Source organism: Pleurodeles waltl, chromosome 4_1 (assembly GCF_031143425.1).
Source record: "Pleurodeles waltl isolate 20211129_DDA chromosome 4_1, aPleWal1.hap1.20221129, whole genome shotgun sequence".
Classification (NCBI taxonomy): Eukaryota; Metazoa; Chordata; class Amphibia; order Caudata; family Salamandridae; genus Pleurodeles; species Pleurodeles waltl.
The window spans coordinates 938,179,241-938,192,542 of NC_090442.1; the positions used below are offsets into that span (position 1 = coordinate 938,179,241).

General features: G+C 37.5%; 1 protein-coding gene across 2 annotated transcripts in view; it reads right to left on the reverse strand.

Annotated features, from left to right (window-relative positions):
• Positions 1-837: 837 nt before the first annotated feature.
• Positions 838-13,302, reverse strand: part of ZBED4 (zinc finger BED-type containing 4) — a 100,264-nt gene continuing 87,799 nt past the window's right edge. For both annotated transcript variants that reach the window (XM_069229710.1, XM_069229711.1), the window contains exon 2: positions 838-6,160. In XM_069229710.1, the coding sequence (XP_069085811.1) occupies positions 2,338-5,859 (3,522 nt within the window). In that variant the 5' untranslated portion in view covers positions 5,860-6,160 and the 3' untranslated portion in view covers positions 838-2,337. The remainder of the gene's footprint in view (positions 6,161-13,302) is intronic.

Sequence of the window (13,302 nt, forward strand, 5' to 3'; positions counted from 1 at the left end):
TATTATTGCTATTTTATGTACCGTGGGAGTCCCACTTCGACGACGTGGATGATTCAAGCATGTGAATTTATGAAAGATCCAATAGTGGATAACATATAAATTCATTTTTGAGGTAAATATGTTTAAGTGGTTGCCTATGATGTTCTAGCTGGGAAGTAAATCTTTAATGATTGTGATTAACAAGAAAAATAAACATTTAATAAGAAGTGCCACATGAATAAAAGTGAATAAGTATGTAATATTAAGCGCAGAAGTTTTAATGGTGGTTAAAAGTGAGTAAACATGAGGTGGGTTATTTCTCTCAAAAATGTTTTGTAACATGTAAATATGTTCTATTTCATCATCGGATTCCTTGTTGCATATTAATGTAGAGGTTTTACTATTCATGAACTTTATCATTAAGGCACCAATACATTTCAGTTTTAAAGCTTCTTTGGCACTGTTCACAGAAATCGTAAGCTGAAAATGTCAAATGCTTCAACAAAAAAATAAAATGGATGTGTGGGACCCAGGAGTCTACTTTGATAGTTGAAAAGAGAGTTGCTAATGATTGCAACTCAGTAGTTCAAAAAAACACATTTGTAAATCAATCTGCAAATCGGAGACCGGAAAGCATTCTTTCTGTCTGGCCCTTACACTGGCCTGAATTTAAAGACTAAGAAATCTGTAGTCTTTCGGAAAAAGAACAAGCTCTAGACTGGTTTGTTTAGAAATGTATTTTCTATTACGCATGTGGAGGAGAGACTTAAGTCATTCAATACATTCCCGTGTGCATTCTGATCAGTAGTATTTGCGCAATCTGGCACCAATATACATAAGAGGCAGCACTACTAACACTAACAAAATTGCAAATAGTTTAATTTTAGAAACAAAGATCCTGACCATTTATAAATACACTAAAACATGATAACTTTAAAATAAAATTAGGCTTAGGTACAGTATTTTGAACACAATTACACATTTTCAAAGGGGCTCAATCAAGTAACTGATGTTTCACCCATCAAAGTATTTCATGAAAAATCTGCAAAATATTTTTAACCAAGGGTTAAGAAATATAGCAATGTTTTAATTTACAATCACAGACCACATTCAAAATTTCAGATTGCTGGAGGGTTTAGCACTCTTAATTGTCTTAAACAGGCAATCCTGAAACAACCTAAAAAAAAATCCAACAAAAAATGACATTTAATCATTCACACGTGAGGCAGGAATTCTCATTATATGGAAAGGAACCATACTTACTTGCAATACGATTATTAAGAAAGGTATTACTGAGCTTTCTTAATCATGAACAAGGACAAAACGTTTTTCAGTGAACCAGGACGCATATACTCTTGCTTCTGCAACACCAATAGTAGTCAACTGACCAACATTATTAAAACAGATTAACATTTAAAACAGTCAAACATACGCCCATAATAAGGGCATTCAAAGTTAAAGTTCATTTAACTTGTTATCTAAACTATAGTTGTTCCATTTGCTTTGATTTTAAACAAGAAATTAACAGCTGCAAAGGAGTTGTAAAAACTATATAAAAAGGTGTATATATGTACCAACAATGCATATTAAACTGTTTGATGGTGCAAGGCAGTTATCCATTAAGAATTACCTTTGACCACGAAATTGATAATATTACCAACATTTACAAGATTACAATAGATGGTTTTACAGTGTTGGATAGGATCCTATAATATTGGCAAGATTGGAACAAGTCTGATTGCTAGCCAACAAAAAGACTCCCATTTGACATTTGTGCAAAGGAAACAGACATCTGAATGATTTAATAAGAGTGAATGTGCTGACGTCTCTTTGCACTTCAACTTAATGGGTGTGGTGCATACACTCCTTACTTATTTCTTATATGCAAGAACTTTTGGCCCTTTTATATACGGAAATACATGCCTTCCTCCAATGCCTCTCAATTTATTCGTACTAAAATACAGTACCTGCCTTCTTTTGCACAATTTAATAAAACAAACTACAGAATAAACTGTTTACATCTTTTTGATGCCATTCTATGACAAAATGGCCAACTTTGTACATCTTCATTTACAGTTCTGGAGATTAAAAGCTACAAATCCATATTATACACTGATAGGACGGTCTGTTTCTAGTGTGAAGGTTTTAAAAAACGTATTTACAATATTCAGCCTGAAGAACTATGAATAAGGCACATGTAGACATGTTTAAAGCCAAAGAGAAACTAATGAATATAAATAAAGTCACTGATTAGATGTCATACATGCCCCTCAACTGCAGCAGGATTGCCACTCTAGTTACTAATGCAAGTAATAACTAGTATGCCATGACAATGGTTCTAATCTGGCAATTAGAGTGTCAATACTGAAAGTAGATGAGAGGGAGATTGACTTTCAAAAATATTAGCTTTTCAAAATGTTCTATCATTAGCCTTGATTGGCTAACACTAATATTCTCATTAGATGTGTTGAACAGTCTCTCAGACGGAATAATGCTTGGGGGACAACCAAGGAATCTGACAGCCAGCTTTGACAACACTGGCCAACACAACTTCTTTAAATTCCAGTATGCAAGAGGATCACAGTTATGCTCAAGTACTTCTTCACCTAAGTACGCAACCACAATTTCCTCTGGTAACTTAGCTTTCTCTTTGATTTCTTTTGACTTTTTCATGCTGTCCATAAGAGACCAAATGCTATCTTGGTCATCAAATGTTTTTTTAGATGACAAACTATTACAAAATGGCTCATCTGAGGTAGAACTCAATATTTCCAGCTCCCTGATTAAATCCTGCTTGTATTGTTCAGCCTCCTCTTCTGCAAACAAGGATGTTTTATATCGGGGATCCAAAAGTGTAGCAAAAATGTATCTAGGATCATGAAGGGTTGAGGATAGCCTACAAACTATGGCTTCTTTTAATGACTTTAACATAGTATCTATACCCATTGTCTCTTCAAACAACATTTCAATCTTTCTGTTAAGTATGTGAATCATTGGAATCACTTGGCTTAATGTGGCCATGTGCATACTCATCTCCCGACATGCAGCTTCAAATGGTTTTAAAGCATGGCATACAGACTGCATAACTTCCCACTGATCACAGCTGATCAATTCACGAAAGCTGCATTCTATAGAAAGCTCATCAATTGCTCTTTTCTGTTCAATCAGTCTTTCAAGCATATTAAAGGATGTATTCCACTTTGAGGGAACATCCTGAATAAGTGGATGTTGTGGAAGTCCATACTCCTTTTGCAGATCTTCCAGCTTTTCTTTTGCCTTCACTGAGCGATGAACACGTTCACAAATCTTCCTTGCAATGCTGAGGAGATTCTGAACCATTCTCTGGCTTTTAACTGCTTCACTAACAATTATGTTCACAGTGTGGCCAAAACAGTGCACACTTGAATGCTCACATTCATTTAAAGTCTTCCCAATGCTATGATTATCTGTTACAGTAATGCCATTTTGTAGACCAAAAGAGGTTATCCAGGTTTCCCACAAATATTCCAGCTGTTTTTGAATACTGACACCATTATAGTCACAGTCTATCTGTGATACGTGTAAAAGTGCAGAGCAGTGGTAATCTTCACACTGAGGTCTGAACGAGGACTGAAAAGTCACCCAGTGTGCAGTTAGTGTAAGATATTCTCGTGTTTGGTTGCTCATCCAGATCCCTGCTGTAAAATGTATCACACCACTCTCAGCTTCTTTCAAATGGGAAACAATTATTTCTTTCACATTTTCGTACATATCAGGAATTGCAGTCCTGGAAAAGTAAGAAGGTGAAGGTAGAGAATACTGGGGTTGCAAGTATTCAAGTAGTCTGTTAAAACCAACATTATTAACAAAGGAATATGGCTGAAGGTCAAGTGCAATCATTTCAGCTACAAGACTTGTGATTTTTTTGGCAACAGGGTGAGAGTCACAAAATTTGTCATTGGTTTCATCCAAAGAAGAAGGTGGCAGTAGTTCTGTACTTATTGGCATGTGTAATTCTACAGCAGTAGATAAAACTGGCTCAGGGCCTCCATCGCTTCCTAGGGCATTTACATGAAATCTTTGCAGATGTCTTAAAAGGCAGCTTGTCCCTAAGTTTGTTGGCTTTTTCCCTCTGCTAATTGTACGTCCACAATGCAAACATATTACTTTAGTTGAATCAGCGGAGCAAATTGAAAAGTGGTTCCATAGCTTTGAAGTCTTCTTGCTACTGACAGGGAATATAACTGGATTATCATGGGCAACAACAGATGGCAAATCAGACACTTTTGAAGAACATTCTGCAGAAGCTAAAGTAGCATATGGAGAATTTGCCAAACTTGCATCCAGAAAGCCCTTTTGGTTTCCAACAACATCAGGGTGACGTCTACAAAGGTGTCTCATCAAGCAGCTTGTGCCCACATCACCTTTTTTTCCTCGACTGATCTTGCAATTGCAGTACCTGCACACTGCTTTCAGATTGTCTACTGAAGATAGTGAAAAATGGTGCCATACTTCTGATTTAAGTCTTTTCATAATCTTTTTATTTTGCTGAAAAACAACCCCAGATTCAAATATAAAGGGACTTCCATTATCTCCTTGTTTCTCTGGTGAAGATGCTAAAACGTCTCCAACATCTTCAGAAGAAGATAGGATGGCTGATGGATCCTCTATTAACAACTCTCCAGAGGATGAATTAATGGGTCCTTCTTCTGAAATGTGATCTGGAGAAGAGGAAACTGAAATGGATTCTTTAAACAAGTTACCAGGGGAAGACGTTGGATCTCCATCTGATAGCAACGAAGGCAACAATATAGGTGAAGCAGTATATGGAGGTGGTATGCTTGCCCCACCACCATTTTCTTGTAGAACAATGGATCGATGAGCTCTCCACATATGCCGAATCAAACAACTGGTCCCTAAATCCTTTCCATTTTTTCCTCTGCTAAATTCATTCATGCAGTGAATACAAACAGCCTTTGAGTTGTCTAAAGGAGATAAATAAAAGTGCTTCCATACAGCAGATCGTCTCCTGGAACCAGATAAATTCTTTGGAACTGAAAGATTTTTTTCAGCCCCACTGTCAGGCATTTCATCATACTGATTATTAGATATATGTTCGGGTGACCCATTTGTGGTTTCTTCTTTGCAGCATTTTTCAGAAACTGATAAATCAGATAAGATATCATCTGATGAAGCTCGAGAAATATGTTCTACTTCCATTTCATCTGAAGGCAAAAAATCTGATGACATTTTCTGGACCAATTTTGTAGGAGAAAGCACATTATTTAGATCACTTGCATCTGCAAGCTGCAGGGGTAGTAATGTTGGCAATGAGTAGGACGATATTCCTGGCAAGTTTCCATTTTCCTGAATGAGTACAGTAGGGTGTGCTCGCCTCACATGCCTCATAAGACAACTTGTACTTAGGTCTTTTTCATTTTTGCCTCTGCTAAATTCTTTCATGCAGTACATACAGATTGCTTTAGTACTGTCACGAGGAGAGATAAAAAAATGATTCCAAGCTGGTGATTTTTTACGATTGCTTAGATTTCTGTTTGAAAGCATACTTTGAGTCACAGCTTCCATTGCTACATCATAAAGGGAATTGGTGTACTGTGAAAATAAAGCTCCATAATCATCTTCATTATCAGTGGGCAAATATTTGCTTGAGTTATTAAAGCAGTTTTGTTCTTGGTCATCTCCTTGTTCGTCACTGCTATCTGTGTGTTTAAAATCTTCAGATTCACTTTTTACTTCCATTCTATCAAGAACACTGCTTTCTTTGCTGTCTTCTGTCTCACTTTTAAAATGGTTTATTTTCTCTTTTACAAAATGCCTTTCCATTTGGGGGAATGTCTCTTTAATGCTTTCCATGATCATAAACTCACACTCAGCATTCATGTATAAATACAATTAATTCATCAATCATGTACTATCTTCAATGAGCAGAATGTGTCAAATTGCATTTGTATTCACAGTTCCAACTTGATTCCAATGGATTTTGTGGTGCAGTTTAGTAAAAAAAAATTCAACAGCTGATTTTATGGAGATGAAGATTGTAATGTTGAAAGGTAGTAGCAAAATAAATCCTCCAAGATTTTTGGTATGTCTGTCCTGGTGTACAGAACCATATCTGCAGAATCTCTTGTTTCACAAGCAAATCATTCTATTCACTTTGAATGGGTTTCCAGTTCCATAGTGCCTACAGAGAAAAACAAAAATAAGTCGTTCAGATACACAGTTGGGTGTGTTCACTTAAAAAAACATAGTCTAAATATTTATAACTAGGTTTCTACCTAGATACTTGTAGTAATATTTGACTGTAGTAATTATTTTAAAGTTGAAAATTCCAAGAAACATTTTACTAAATATAATTGGATATTGGGTTGAATAACACCTCACCCACTCTCAAACTTGAGAGACCCGTTTGTGAAATGAAAAAAACAAATCAAGACTGACATTTTGCTCATGTGCAGTACCATATTTCGACACTGTAATTAATAATAAGTACAATGAAAATTACAGCTAAAACAACAAAAATATGCTCATGATATTGCACAGTACTGTTAGTCCTAAGTCTCCTTCATCACAATTGTTTGTAAAAAGCTTAACTAAAGCATGCTGTTATTTCAAATCTTGCTGGGGGGTGAGGAGGGAAGATCTGCATACATGTCTCCAGCACACTAGATCTCTCTCCTATGATGTCCAATTATGTGTTTCTACCAAGATTGGACATTATGTGCTTAACAGGGAAGCTATGGCGATCAAGGCTTTTCGGGGGTGGTAGGCGGGTGGGGGGGGGCAGGGAGAACCGGTTTAGAGTACCAAGATCAACGTCACACATCACTATTAATTTTCACTACTCTCAACCTGCTCTTTCTCAACAACTGGCTGAAAGTAAGCTACATACCAAAAACAGCAGTAGGAGGAAGAGGAAATACCATCCAGCAAAACGGCTGTGACAATCTTTCCAACTAGAAAAACTTTATTTCCCAGATGTTGCATATTAATAGTACCACTTGCAATAAATAGTATCAGTGGTTGATGTGGGTACCTTTTAAATCAGTAGTATAGGTACATGCCTTTGAAAAACCCTCCGTCCTTCTCTCTGCTCTGTGCAATAAACTAAGCCTTGTAGGACCAAGAATTATTTTATAACTTGGGAAATTTACATAATGGTAATTATCTAGTTGACTTAGTACAATGAAAGGCCGCAATTATAAATACATTTTAAATAAAAAAGGAAGATGTGGTCCAGGCTGGTAGGGTAGATCAACATAGTATGCACCTTCAACAAATCAGGACTGTTTACTTCACTAACAAAAACTTACGATTTTTAGCAAGGGATGTCATACATAGCAGAAACATGGATACACAAGTGAATCCCTTGATCTGTTTCTGTGTAAGATGAGGGTTCCTTTGCAACTACATAGGCCCTAAATACGTACTAGTACAATTCATATTACAGAAGGTGCTACAATACAAAGTGGTCCTGACCACACTAAAAGCCTACTGCTCTGCCTATGCAATCTTGTTCTTCTGGCACGAGAAATGGCAAAAACATTAGCTAAAGAGCTGAGAGTCCTTGTTCTTTCTAAACATGAGACTCCTAAAATTGCCTAGTTTAATCAAGGTCTCTTCAGTAGTAAATACAGAAACAGTCGACCGAGAGAAATGAAACTTTTGCCATATCAAAGGACATTCATAATTCATTGGAGGATGTAGCCTGCTGATTTGTCATCATTCTTGCAGACTCACTAGCCCCTAAAGATGGCAATTTTCCATAAGTAAAGGGTAAAGTTTGTATGATGGAAGCCCTTCGCATTTAAGATCCTATTAATGATCCATGATTTTGCATGTGTATGAAAATTTTAAAGATCTTAAAAACTGTCTTTTTTTTTGTACTGTTTACAGTGCGGTTCAAAGGTTCTGGAACAATGATACAGGCGAAGCTGCAAAAATAAACCATACATAAAGTCAAAAATTACGTTCAGTTTTTAACAGTGAGAAGTGCAACACAACCAATTTTTGTTTACTGGGGAGCTGGTTGAAAAGTCCTGCAGCAAAATTTCGAATGGCCCTTTTCGGATTATGGGGACTAGTAGAACATGCAAGAAAAGAGACAAGTCTGAGAAGGTTAGCACCGGATAATAAGGGATGCAAAGTAGGACGAAAAGGACATTAGCAAGATGTGAGGCTATATTGGACAAGAAAAAAAAATTGGTCAGTGAGACTACGAATTACCGTGGTGTGGGAAGAGAAAGATTTTAAATAATGTGTCATTACTGCTTTGCCTTCGAAACAAGTCAGCTGAGAAATACCCCTAGCCCTTATTACGACTGGCCACACAAATGACAACACCAGGGAAAGAAAAATGCTATAAATCAAGGACCTGTGTGTCCACCAATGTAGAACCGTGGACGATGCGCGATACTGGATAGTCACAGAGCACATCAATAGGAATCTATAAAATGCAAAGATAAAATCTCATTACAGTCTTAGAAACTAGAGAAAATGCCTTGAATTTTCAAATTAAATCCCCTCTTCCTACTGCAAGTTTTTGGTTTAAATTTCAAGGAAGGAAAGCTTTAGATAGATGTTATTATGAATGACTCAAGGAGCTTGCACTCGGCGGCAAAGATGGCACTCTGACTTACAATTCTGTAAGTACAATAAGAAGAAAACAGGGCATTCAGTTATAATAACTAGTCTTAAAATCATAAAACATAGAAGGCGATTAAGCTATTTTTGCCTTTGCATGCAAATTGCTGTATTCACTGTTTGTTATGTCAGTCAATTTATTATTAACACAGCAGCTTAGCTGCACGATTACCCGTATTGTCCTAGCATCAATTATCATAAGCTAAACAGGACAGTTAGACAGCATAGGAAATTAAGAGCTCACTGATGAGAAATGTGTGCTACCCGCAGGTCACAAATTTGAATTCCTGCATGATTTACACGGAATTTGATCCTTCCATAGTTGATAAACTGAGTTAAGTAAGGATCTATTTCCTACAGTGTTAAAAAATAGTACGAGAATATGAAATATGATGGTAAAATACAAAAAAAACTAATTACCAACAAAAAAATACATACATTGTGTCATGTAAGGGTCCCATAAATGGTCATGACCAATAACACCCTTTGCAAACTCCGGTTATCCAGTGTTCTTTCAAATCAAAACAGTAAAAAAAACAATATTTAAAAAACGTACAGAATTTCTTTCCCCACTTTTGGCCTTACAATAGTAGCAACAGTTTCCAAAAAAGAAAAAGACATTTCCAAACATCACACATAAATCCTAAAACACAAAGCAGGAAATATCCTCCTGTGATAAAGTAACACCAACAGTTGTCTCTAACACTGACTTTTTTTAATTTTAATAAATAAAATGTTTATGTTGTTGCCAATAACCGTATGAAGTTTATACATGAACTGTAAAAGTCAACAAAGCAAATGATTTTAGCCTCGGTGTTCTTAACGACATAAGTAATTCTAGCTTAATTTTTAACTATTTTGTAACTCGGAACTCCTCATTGAAAACATGTCCATTGTTGACGTCTTCCGATTTACACTTTTATATAGTGATATTCCACAGGGCTTCATTGCTGTGGCAAATGGATTAATAACAATTCACTCTTGGCGGAAATCTTACCACGATATTCCTGAAGCTTTGATTCTTGGCCCCAGGAGCAGAGTATGAGCAGCGACCACTGCAGACTGGGTTGAACATTTTCTTCTATAAAAGTCTTATGCTTAAGAAGGGAGTATTCATATCCAAAAATTTGAAGTGATGGAATATGAATGAGATCTTGTTTGAGCAGAAATGGATTTCTCATTATAGAGGATCCCATGCCCAAAATGGCTTAGTAGGTAGGGGACAGCTGAGTAAATGTCAAACAGTAGAATCCACTAGACTAATAAAGGACATGTAGAATCTTAACCACTGCAGGATTCTAAAGTTTTGTTAAGCCAAGAGGCTCTCTTTCCACCACATCAATAAAAGGTGCACTGTATCCAGCATTGGGCATCTGATGAATTTGGGAAATGAAATGAAACCTGGAGCAACAGAAATGTGGGATGAACAACAGAGAGAGCATTTTGACTGGTGTGGTATATCGTGTGTGCCTTTTCAGGTAACACATCTACAAATGAACCACAAAAATTGACAGATGCATTTAGCCACAGGAAATACAAGTTCTGAAGGGTGTGTTAGCAAATATGTCAGTACTGCTGTAGCAGACGTAGAAATCCCTAATATTTTGGACAGTGGCTGTATGGCAGAAAGAAAACCATCAGCCTTGCATGATAAATTATATGCAAAAAACAGAAGGCATCTGAATTTAGACAGAAGTAAAATACTAAGTTATAGATGATGGCACTGAAGAATGGACCTAGAATAAAATGGAGAGTGTGACAATAAACTTATAGCAACAAACAAATTAAATCAAGTCTTCAATACAAATATGCTCAACAGTTCTTCTGGACGCACATGCAGGGTTAACATTATCTACATTTTTCTCCTACTCTGGAAATGTGATTTGATCAAAAAGTGTGTGTATGACATAGGGAGAGTACAGAAGTGGATACGGGAGAGTGAGACTCTGCAAAAGTGATTTTGCCTTAGCAGGTTTACCTACAAGAAGTAGTATCAAAATCTGTACAAAAGAAAACTGCGCTTCTCTTCTTAGTAGTGATGTATTTGAGCAAGCCTTAGTTCTGTACTGGGCGTTTTCTTGGGCAAAGCAAGAGAGAAACCGGAAATTTCCAGGAGATTTGAAAGGCATCATTCCTAGGTATGCCTAGCACTGGCAATTAGGAGGAATCTAGGATTGAGGTCCAGTGCAAGTAACTGGGCTGGAGTCAGACTACCATTCCAAGGGTTATCTTGTCAAAACCTAATCTATCCCAGGCTCCTTCAGTCTTGTCTGGATTGGTGCTGTATCAGACATGTACCATTGTGATTCAGTCATGAACCCATCATAAGCTTCTTGTACCAAGGGTACCTGCTTTTTAAGTAGATCATTCTCTTCTAGGAGATGCTAACAAGGTAGATGAGGGTCCTGAAACAGATGATACAGCTTTCATGATAAGCATTTCTGATTGCACAAAATGACAATGTTTGTGTTTTGAAGCAACACTGGACACAACCTTCAGTGCTAAGCCTATATTAAACAGAAATTATTTGGTTCCTGAGAAGTATCTGTGATAATATAGCAAAGTAAAAAAAATTACCTGAACCAGAGTGTGATAGGTAAGGAGAAAGCTCACTTTCAGGACAGGTGGAAAAACAGGAACTGATAGGAACAGTCGGGGCTAACGTGGGGGGTGGGAGGTGGGGGGTCTGGCATAAGGGTAATGAAAATGTCACTTACCCAGTGTACATCTGTTCGTGGCATTAGTCGCTGCAGATTCACATGTTTCGCACAGTCCGCTGCCTGGTGTTGGGCTCGGAGTATTACAAGTTGTTTTTCTTCGAAGAAGTCTTTTTGGTCACGGGACCGAAGGACTCCTCCCTCTTCGGCTCCATTGCGCATGGGCGTCGACTCCATCTTAGATTGTTTTCCCCGCAGAGGGTGAGGATGGAGTTGTTTGCTATAAATAGTGCCCATGCAATGGAGTGAATACGTATGTACATAAAAAGTTTATAATAATTATTTACAAATGTACAAATGTTTAAGATTTAAGATCTACTTCTAAACGGCTACAGGCTTCCCGGGGAGGCGGGAGGGCACATGTGAATCTGCAGCGACTAATGCCACGAACAGATGTACACTGGGTAAGTGACATTTTCAGTTCGATGGCATATGTCGCTGCAGATACACATGTTTCGCATAGACTATAAAGCAGTTACCTCCCCTAAAAGCGGTGGTTTAGCCTGTAGGAGTTGAAGTAGTTTGGAATAATGTTCTTAGTACAGCTTGGCCCACTGTAGCTTGTTGTGCATTTAGTACGTCTACACAGTAGTGTTTAGTAAATGTATGAGGCGTAGACCAGGTTGCAGCCTTACATATTTCGCTCATAGGAATGTTTCCTAGAAAGGCCATTGTAGCACCTTTCTTTCTGGTTGAGTGTGCCTTTGGTGTAATAGGCAGTTCTCTTTTGGCTTTAAGATAGCATGTTTGAATACATCTGACTATCCATCTAGCAATGCCTTGTTTAGAGATTGGATTTCCTATGTGTGGTTTTTGAAAAGCTATGAACAGTTGTTTTGTTTTCCTGATTAGCTTTGTTCTGTCAATGTAGTACATTAGTGCTCTTTTGATGTCTAATGTATGTAGTGCCCTTTCAGCCACGGAATCTGGTTGTGGGAAGAACACTGGCAATTCTACTGTTTGATTTAAATGGAATGGTGAGATTACTTTTGGTAGAAATTTTGGATTTGTTCTTAGAACTATTTTATTTTTGTGTATTTGAATAAATGGTTCTTGTATGGTAAATGCCTGTATTTCACTTACTCTTCTGAGGGATGTGATTGCAATGAGAAATGCGACTTTCCAGGTTAGATATTGCATTTCACAGGAATGCATGGGTTCGAAAGGTGGACCCATGAGTCTTGTTAAGACGATGTTAAGGTTCCATGAAGGAACTGGTGGTGTTCTTGGTGGTATAATTCTTTTTAGCCCTTCCATGAATGCTTTAATAACTGGTATTCTAAATAGAGACGATGAATGAGTAGTTTATAGGTAAGCAGATATTGCTGCGAGGTGTATTTTTATAGATGAAAAAGCGAGATTCGCTTTTTGCAAATGTAGTAAGTATCCCACTATGTCCTTTGTAGAGGCATGCAATGGTTGGATTTGATTGGTATGGCAGTAGCAAACAAATCTTTTCCACTTAGATGCATAGCAGTGTCTAGTGGAAGCTTTTCTAGCTTGTTTTATGACCTCCATACATTCTTGTGTAAGGTCTAAGTGTCCGAATTCTAGGATTTCAGGAGCCAAATTGCCAGATTCAATGATGCTGGGTTTGGATGCCTGATCTGTTGTTTGTGTTGTGTTAACAGATCTGGTCTGTTGGGTAGTTTGACATGCGGTACTAGTGAAAGGTCTAGTAGAGTTGTATACCAAGGTTGTCTTGCCCATGTGGGTGCTATCAGTATGAGTTTGAGTTGGTTTTGACTCAACTTGTTTACTAGATATGGAAGGAGAGGGAGAGGGGGAAAAGCGTATGCAAATATCCCTGACCAACTCATCCATAGAGCATTGCCTTGTGATTCGCGGTGTGGGTACCTGGATGCGAAGTTTTGGCATTTTGCGTTTTCTTTTGTTGCGAACAAATCTATCTGGGGTGTTCCCCAAATTTGAAAGTACTTGTTCAGAACTTGGGGGTGAATTTCCC